The following is a 10,143-nucleotide window of genomic DNA, read 5'->3' on the forward strand; positions in this document are numbered from 1 at the left end:
GAGACAAGATATTGATAGCAAGGTTTGTTACATGCGTTTCCACAATGCAATGTGCACGATATTATGGTTACATATTTTAAAATAGTATAAAAGTAACTCACTTACATACAAATTGGTAATATATAAAAAGGTTTAATTTAGTCACTGTCATCAATTAAAATATAATCAATATAAAGATTATTATATCAATTAATAAACTTGCAGCATCCTTCATTTATACAAAACCTATTTGTAAAGTCGCATACTCTTTTTTTATTTTAATCCATCAATTATTCAAATTATAATTACTGTTCTGCTAAGTATTATTACATTTATCAAAACCTTTCACTATTAGGCAACACACCTAAAACTTTTACACCGCCTCAACATCAATATACTATAGGATCTTCAGTTTTCAGTACATGTCTGAAAAAAATAGTATTAGTGTAAATACGACATATATAACACAGGAAGTAGTTTATGATTTCAATAATCTAATGTGTTGTAGCAATGAATTTATTTACCCAGAAACACAAATGGAAAAATCCAATCATTTTTTTTAACTAGTCAAATGTAAACATACATCACAGGCCAAGGGTGATTTTTGAGTGGCATGGCACCGATACCTATGTAAAAAACAACTACCACGTACATTGAAAACAACATATTCAACAGATACTTGGACGAATGAGAATTCCAAATGTTGTAGCTAGGTTTTGTAAATGAGAAATTTTGCAATCAATTCAAACCATTATAATATGTTGGTTATGGAAATTTTTAAAATATTAATCATCGTAAGTGCCGATAATCCGGAGGGATGAAACCAATTATGAAAATCTTATACTAATTTCCCTGACGTACAGCACAAAGAGATTAGCCATTTGATGAACCATAACTGTCTTTATAGCATAATATAGCACGTGTTTACACGGTTTAATATTAAATGTTATAACAGTACATATCACTAAGACAACATATAGAATTTATGATTGTACACGGGATTTACTATTTTTAATATATATAATATAAATACAAGAACCAGTTAATTTGCAATATTTATATTTTGATGGTATATGGGATATTTTATATTCCCCATAGTAGTCATGATTTACTGACAACAATTCATTTTTGTTCTTAGTTAAGTGCATGATAGGTGATACAAAACGATGTAATTGACTAGTGTTCACTAAGAACATTGGTTGGTATGAGGTTATTACTACACATTCTAATTACTTTTGAACAGTGAATACAACCATGTACTAGTTGCATTTAATTCTACTTACTTCATGGTGATAACTATCAATTTCTCTTACTAGGATGTCCATCCCAATCTTCTGTAGTAAATATTTCAGATACCCAGTATCTGAAGTTTTGATAGTATCTCTGTTACGAAGACAATTAAACACGTCAAAAGCGTTTCCAAGCTTCTCAGGGTCAGTAGTTTCTTGTAGTTTATTATAACAGTATTGTTTCAACGTTGTCAATTTATCTGTAAAATAGTAATTAAATATATTAGATAAAACATTTCCTGAAATGAGCATACACATTTAATCGACATGTCTTACAATTCAAAGTGACTGATGTGGATGTAATTGTGTAGATGCAAGCTATTTTAAAATGAAATGTATGTCATCTTTGTGAAAATTGAAAAAAAATGATTTTATCAACAGAACTATTATTACATTAACAATGTGATTATTGTCAATAACAGGGTTGTAGTCATGTATTTATTATGATAGACACAATTTAAATTACCTGAGGGTATCTTCAGGCCAATATCGGCGAACATATTATTAAGTGCTTCGTCTAATGGTTGTATTAACACCAGTAATAAATAACAACAGAAAATCGGATTAGATGTTAATTACCGCTATTGATTACTGATATTCTAACTAATTCCTAACTGAAATTGACATTAAACAATATGCATATTGAACAATCGTGAAGTAGGTAATCATGCCGACAGTAAGATTTACAAACATTGTTTTATTCTATTTTCTGATAATTAAATATAAATTTCATTTATGAGAATACTGACCTTGAATTTTCCGCACTAAATCAAACTCATTTATATCTTTTAGAAACTTAATTAAAATCCGCAGTTTACTTTTTCCATTTGGTGGTTCATTTTTCCATGCTTCCAGAAATTGCTTTGAATGCAAGGATGCATGTCCGCTGACTTTTAAACCAAGTTTAAAGGCGAGTAATTTCCACTCACTCCTGTTATCTAATACTTTACATATTTCATCCTCTTGTGGAAACAACCAACTTTTATCAACGTATTTATCATACTCTGATTCCTATTGATAATTAAATACATGTATTAAATTTTTATTCAGAATGACAACTTAAATAGTGTATGCAATCTTGTCAATTTGTACTACTTAGCAATATGGACTGAATTGTTAACACACTCCAAAATAAAATTATATTAATGTCAAACATGCTGAAATATATTGATATAACATAGTGGTTTTCGAAAAAAATCATATAAAAGGTTAACATTTAATTTGCGTGAACAATTTAACTATTCCAAAACTATCTAAGTTGAAAGGTAAATTAATTTTACAAAATATTGTGTACAACCCAAATTGAAAACTGTACAAGCACTATTATTCATTTATTATTTTACACAATATTTCGGTAATTTTCATCATCAAACGTTTACATAGTGTTTCATATTCATTGCAGTGTCTTTAAACTCTAGCAACAAAATGGTTTCAGTTTGGTAAATGGTTGTCCCTCATTTTTCACATGCCAAATTTTCTTCCTTTAAGAAGGGAGGTGTTATCCTAACACCAGATTACAGCTGGGTTTCACAACAACGAACTCACATTCAACTAATTAAACGGTGCCTGCAGAAAAACCACAATAATCGCTACAACAACTAGTACTATATTTAAACAGTGGTTTCAGACACCACAACATCTCAACTCAATAGAACACGGTATTGCAATAAATGACCACAAATTCAAGTCTTACGACAACTTTATAGACAACGCATGGACGTCTCTCTAGCTCAATGACAAAAGCGTTCGTTTTCACACAAAAAAAAACGCAAAACTAAACAAAACACAGAAATACGTAACAATGGTAAAAAATAATCTTGTTACTGAATTACTCACTAATTGTACCAGGTGATACTTTTATTATAATGTGCTAGAATTAATAATCTGCAAGAACGCACCTTGTTAGGGTCATAGCATATACTAAATTCACACTTATTCGATTGGTCTGTTCCAGTCTGCTCCACTTCAACTGAACAACGAAAATCGTCAGATACGTCTGGAATTTTTTTATCACTTATAAATGACACATAGTCCATAGTCCTTCGAATTGCACGAATGTCAAGTGTCTTTTCCTACAAATAAATCAAATTTACAGTCATGATATATATACCTATTTTGTATACAAATTCATCGTTTGTATTGTCAACAACAATTTATATACTTACCTGGACTGAATTTTCTCCTGGTAAAAAGTACCAGCCCTTACCAACTATAGCTCTAACTGTAATCTTTGGATTGACAGTATCATCGAGTATTAGACTTCGTTGCTCATCTGCACGTCTCCATCCTCTTTCTTCATTTTTCAGAAATTGCTGGAAAGATAGCATATGAAACAATTGACATGTTGTACGATTTGCAACAGTCGTTAAACTTGAAGTCGTCTTTCCTAGAGAAGAAGAATTATTTGTACATTATAAGGAACAAATGCATGACAAAACAATAAGAACATGAACATTCATGGCTTGAAAATATCATAAATATAAATCAAATAAATTCTATCATGTGGTTGCACAGTTGACCAGATAATTTCTGTGAACAAAAGTCGCTGCAATTCTGGGTTAAATTAGAAATTCTAGTTAACTCACCCAACCCATATCCTTTAATGTACCATAAATACAAGTTTTGTATCGCATCGTCGTTATTTGTTTAATATATGGACATAAATAAAGGCGTGGTTCATTTTCTACAGCCTTGCTGTACTCCTCACGTGTATCTTCCCTATCTTGTTCTTCTATAGTCATGTTAAATCCCCCTTCTTCTACTTGAACTGGTCCTCCCACGTGTTCTGTTTCTGTTTCATCAACTCTCATCTGTTCTGTGGATGCAGTCGTACTGTTGCATTCATCGAACATTTCAGCTTTGTTTTCTATCAAAGTTAAGAATAATTGAAACTAGAACATGAAATTCTTAAAAGAGCAACATAATCAATAAAAAGATACATAAAAATTGCTTCTACTGTAACTGTAAATTTCACGTGGATGTGGTGATTTAGCGCTTTAATGTCGTGTTTGTTTATAATTGTTAGTTCCCATAGTTCAGTACATCTTCAGAAAACAATACAACGCCGATTCAACAATAGCTAATGAAAACATTCCTTGCCAGCTATGCAATTTTGTCCATGGCTATATACATCTTTATTAAAATGTTACGCCTATGTATTTTTAACACGGGCAACCTGTCTTTGATATGTAAATTATAACTTCAATTTACGTAAATCTGTCCAACAATAATGAATATTCTGTTAAATTAATGACTCACATCCAATACTATTGGGTTGAAAAGCATTTTTGAAATGTATCCTAAATATAGAAAAATATGCAGTGTTTGAATTTCTATCTCAAGATAATTTTGCTCAAAATTGCTCGGTGCCTGGCTTGCTCCTGCACTGCCACTGGAGTCATACACACTTCTCCCGGGCGAAGCGCGCAACTGATTCAGCCTCGGCCACGAATATTTAGATATTAATTTACCAGGTAGCTTCAAATTAACTATTAATTTATATGACCTTCAAATAAAAGTAGGACTGAACAATTAACAAATACTCGAGTTGATAATTATATTAATAATTGTGACATATAATCATAGTGCCGACTTTCATACATTACCATACCTATCATCACACTTGCATGGTCAGTTGCTCTCTTGTCACTTCTTTTATCTGTATAATCGAGCGTGTCTGATAATTCAATTTGTTGTTCTGTTGACTTTTTTTCATGGGACTTAGCTATCAATTTGTGATAATTAAAGGGGAAAAAATAAAAGTTAATTGCAGCTCATACTGATTTAAAAGTAGATACGTTTTAAAAGTATAACTATTCAATGAAGGAAAGCGCGATATAGAATATAAAAAATATATATTATTAGGCAATTGAAGTTTGAATATTTGCGCGAATGCGTCGGAAAAGCATTTTTACCCCTGTACGCTTTAGATTTTGCCATCATGGCCAAATGGTTGTGGCCTTGTCTTTATAACGAGTTTGCCATGTGCCGTGTGCCATGTGTCAAACAGATTATCGGTTGTTTTTCATTGGCTGTATCATCTAACTGTTTGGCGTTCATTTATATTTCAATGCTATTTTCAAAATAACCCCATTGGCTTATTAGAGCTGTGCATATAATGTATGAAAGAACAACTTGCATTACACCTGTCTGAACTTAATTTAGTTGCAGAGAATCCGTGACATCTTTCGACCATTCATTATATTTAGTTATGGTATTTCCATTTGCTACCAAACTGTTTTTATTTTGTAAAACACATTTTCGTCTGCTATTTTTGTCCGGTTCAAATCGTTCAGCAACAGTTTTTGCATATTTGGTATACATCACATGAAATACAACGATTGGGAGAACTTAATGTATGTTGACCACATGAAAACTAAGTTTGATACACGTTGAAGGGCTCTCGGATAATCACCCGCAGGTAAACTGCGATTACTATGGAGCCGCAACCATCAACATCGAGATACCAGGAGGTTATTCTGGCGACATTGCGGCGTTACTCAGTTCCAAATAAAGATAACCAACGAGAAATGCGCAACATTTTAACCGGTAACCAATCCATGACCAGCAAGCAACATCACAAACGCAATTGTAGCGTGCACCTCAGTGACGACCGCTGTCGACGGAAGTCATTCCGTCAGCAGATTGCTACAGTAGCACGGCATGTTTGCCAATGCACAATTATGTGAAGGGACTTTGAACTGTGTATCATAGTTGTCCAGTTCAAGTTCTGGTTCTGTCGTGGTCCACGAGTTATTATTCGAACAGTGGCTCAGATTAGACGACTGATTATTTTATTTCGGACAAACATGTAGACAGTGACACGCGTTCTACGCTTCGCTCGTGAGAGTACGGCCGCAGAATACACCACATCATTCGTGAAAATAACTTTCATACGCAACGAAAGCCATGGGGAGGGTGTTCGGTTTTGTCATATTATTTAATGCGATTATCGATATAATGTGTTTTTTTTTAAATTCTATTTTGTCAAATGTATATATAATTTTATCATTGGTAAAAAAAGTAAAAATACCACATGGTGTAGCACTAAGTATACAAGATTTCAAATAGAGTGCAAAACAATTGTCAAGTAATCATCACGTGCACGTGAATTTCAATCATTGATACTCACACGCTTTCAAAATTACTGACAATATATGTAACTTTGTTGTATGGGATATAACTGTATATAACTGAGATCACACTGTAGATGAGGTGACATTAATTGTCTGTTTTACGGTTAATAACTACAGTGTTAGAATTGTATACATGTAAATCATGTAAAGGCATATACGTATCATTCCTCTACTTTGGATATCAAAAATGATACGACAAATAATACTGTCAATGATTTCTCAAAATCATAAACAAATTTGTAAACAAAATCTTACAAATTTGTAACAATTGTTTTAAGATAATTTTTGCATCGGTTATAATGGTTTTCGTTCATGTGCGTTGATAGCCTGGTTGGACAGCGAAAAAAATTTTGATAACACATATCATTGCGTGGTCTACTGATAATGAATATGTATATAACATGAACACAGATAATGTTAATATGTAAACGAACATACTGATTACACTTGAACTGTCTGTGCGAAGGCAGAAGAATTTAGTGAACAGCGATGCTTCCAGCGACGCTGTGTTTTGAAATAGCGACGGCTCCCTTTCATTCAATAATTACGCAGATTCAGATCCGCTATTATTCTGTCGCCACATTTCAGAACAAAATAAATTAATTTATTACTTTGCTCAGCTTGAACTCGAGACAAATAGCATTTTCAGATCTAACTACAGACACAGGTTTTAATGACGACTAATAACAGCCTGAGTTTTTTTTATGAACTATGATGCTACTTACTGGAATGTGATGTTACAAATTCTGACTGCAAACAAAAAAATAAACATAGAATGAGTAACGAGATTACCTTATGCGTAAATACGCATGTATTAACATAACGCATACAGTTTATCAGTCAGTCAGTGTCAGTCAGTGTGTGTTAGTGATTCAGTCAGTATGTCAATCAATCAGTCAGTGTATCACGCTATGTTCTAATGAATGTCGGGACAAAATTGTGTCAAAAATAAGACATCGATAATGTGTTTTGAAACGTCAAACAAATGTGAAAGAAATGTGCCGTATAACATACAACTAATAAATTAGTAAACGACGAAATTATAATTGTTTAGAACTTGGACATATCTGCATCCAAGATAGAAATATCAGCAAATCAGAATGATTATATTATAATCTAATTCAATACGGTGGTGGCACACTATATTGCAACCACCAAGCAACAATATATTGTTCCTTACCCAGTCCACCTGAGTATTTCCAGGTTTCTGCTCATTAGCGATGTATTTTTCCCCCCAAATTTGCAATCGGGATTATCCAATTGTCCTAAATCTGGCTTTTGTACATCTATTGGTCTCATTTGTTTTATTTTTTTGACGATGTCAATGTTCTGTCATATAACAACGCATGAATGAAAAACTGTTACTGCATTATCGACATTCAAGCTATTCTGAAACAATAGGTACTGCACTATCCACGTGCATGTTCTTTAACAATAATGTTCCCATAACACAATCAACTATGTACATATAACTCAGTTATTTTTCATTTACATGAACATCCCGCATACAATTTCTGATGGAAATATAACTTGTAAACATAATGGGGACGAAATATAAACAACAAATGAATGCGTAAATACATAACATATAAGACCCGTGACATTAATGTAATCAATAAATACAAGCAATCGATAACATCATACATGGTTGGTTAATGTGTAACTACCAAATCACAACACTGACCGGAGCCTGGTTCGCCATTGTCAATGAAAACCAACAACCATTCAAAATATTCTGTAACTGCGAAAGAATATATGTCAATTCGATCTTCTAGTGACGGTTTTTTGTAGACTATAAATATCATTAGATGTGACGTCATACAGCCTAGAACGGAATACCGAAAATAACAATATATAAGAAACATATGTTACATGGTCATAGCATTGTATATATGATTGACAGGCACAACATGATGAATTATACAGCTGATTTAGTTATACATAGAATGTTTGCATGTCAACTGTAATATGTTAGTGTTCATTTTATATATCGCCTAAATATCAGATTGATCACATACAGTGTCCTGTATCCAACAGAATCGCCAAAATTTAAATAGCTTTTTATTTCCAGATCAAGCGATTAAGTTACGACATACTCACTGGAAGGCAGCAAAGTATTCCGATCAACTGAGTAATGTGTACGTAAATTAACCAAATTGAAACAACTAAAAAGCAACACACATATTGATAGAAAACAAGTAATCAGCTTCACAGTTCACCTTTATAAATCGATGAATAGACTAATTACATGTTTCGATTGCCAAACACATACATTTGAAATTTTTATGAAAATGGTTCGCCAAACGAGTTATATAAAGTGTCACTAGCGTGGGTTCTGCTTTAGGAATACCTGGGAATATTTTTTTGAATATATGCCCAATTTTGCTATTGTTTAGTTCAGTTACATATGAAGCAGCCAATGCTTTTACACGTACGATTAGACGAACACTAAATTAGCTGACGCAATGACCGGGTTTAAGGCTGCAGCAAGACCTGGGTCAGCATGAAATTATGACATACAATGAAGCCAAGCAATTAGACAGTAAACAAAATAGCGACATTTCTCGTACCTTATAATCAAAATAACAATAGGTAGCGTACTCACCTTCTTGACAAGTCAATTACTATATCACGGTTCAATGTCCAATGTGTTCAGTGTGAGCACAATGTGTCCTGTGTCCGTTAAAGTAGCACAGTATGTGTTGCAATCGGGGTTACATTGTCGCTTTATACATTGGGTCAAACCATTTTTGTCGGGGGTGCATAATCCATACGATTCCATTTAGTGTACCTTTAATTAGATCCATATATAACAGTTTTTCATTTGAGAGGGCAGCATAACATAAGTATTTTAAATGGTAATATCTCAATTACATGCTGGAATCAATTGCATACGTTATAGTTGCTCTAGGAACTCTAACTTAGATACAAATATCCATAGCAGATATAAAAACTATGTTTGTTATAAAGTCAAATATAGGAAAACGTGTCCAGTTTTGTGATGTCCATTTCACACAATAGGAATAATGCTAACTAGTCGTCGAAATAACTTTCTATCCTACCCGATATTCAACGCAAGTTTATGTTAACCCCTTCAAATAGTCCCATTTATAGTCTGCACTATTTTTCAGAAGATTTGACAAATATCCAAATTTTATGGGTAAAAACCGTCAATTGAACGAAATCTTGACTCCAAAATTTGGGTTATTTCCAGAGCAATTGAAAAATATAAGAAGAAACATTTGGGCGAGAAAGTCTGGTGGTGAAAAGGTTGCAAGCCCCAATTAATCTCATACATTCTGCCACACAATGATCCTCGTGTTGCTACGACTGAAAACATCTGACTGGCTTTAAACTTGGTCGCTCTGTAACATTTCTCCCATTATGCAATGTACCAAACTGTGAAGGCCTTTACTTGAGACGATTTTGCTAGACTTCTGTTTCCCAAATGCCGTTGCTGCGTTGCGGGCCTTAAAAGGTAGCGAAAAGTATTACCAGCGCATTTTGTATTCAGAACTGCGTAGATCGTTTTTCACAGAAACTCCATTATATTAACAAATGCGTCGACATTATTACTAAATTATTACTATTATTATAAAACATAAAAATTTCTGAAATCCCGCTATAGTAATGATAATTACATTCATGTACAACACGGTTTTATAAATGAGGATTATCGACCAGCCTGTCTCCTTCATCATTCCACCATAACCCCACTACCACATTGGGTGTCAGGAACA

At 33.2% G+C, this 10,143-nt stretch overlaps 1 protein-coding gene across 1 annotated transcript; it reads right to left on the reverse strand.

Annotated features, from left to right (window-relative positions):
• Nucleotides 1-3,633: 3,633 nt before the first annotated feature.
• On the reverse strand, nt 3,634-5,207 carry LOC144346471 (uncharacterized). Its single transcript, XM_085505947.1, has 4 exons — nt 5,183-5,207; nt 4,879-4,992; nt 3,854-4,134; nt 3,634-3,654 (listed from the first exon to the last, which is right to left on the reverse strand). Exons 1-4 carry the CDS (start codon nt 5,205-5,207, stop codon nt 3,634-3,636), a joined length of 441 nt encoding a protein of 146 aa, XP_085362073.1.
• Nucleotides 5,208-10,143: the final 4,936 nt, after the last annotated feature.

This window comes from Saccoglossus kowalevskii, chromosome 12, assembly GCF_978046115.1.
Source record: "Saccoglossus kowalevskii chromosome 12, keSacKowa6.1, whole genome shotgun sequence".
Lineage (NCBI taxonomy): Eukaryota > Metazoa > Hemichordata > Enteropneusta > Harrimaniidae > Saccoglossus > Saccoglossus kowalevskii.

What these genes read in the sequence shown, in the direction of transcription:
- LOC144346471 (XM_085505947.1), bottom strand. Translation starts at nt 5,207, where the DNA reads ATGGCAAAATCTAAAGCGTACAGGG. An exon ending in AAAATCTAAAGCGTACAGGG is followed by an intron (nt 4,993 to 5,182) that starts GTAAAAATGCTT and finishes ACAAATTGATAG; the next exon opens with CTAAGTCCCATGAAAAAAAG. An exon ending in CCATGCAAGTGTGATGATAG is followed by an intron (nt 4,135 to 4,878) that starts GTATGGTAATGT and finishes TAACTTTGATAG; the next exon opens with AAAACAAAGCTGAAATGTTC.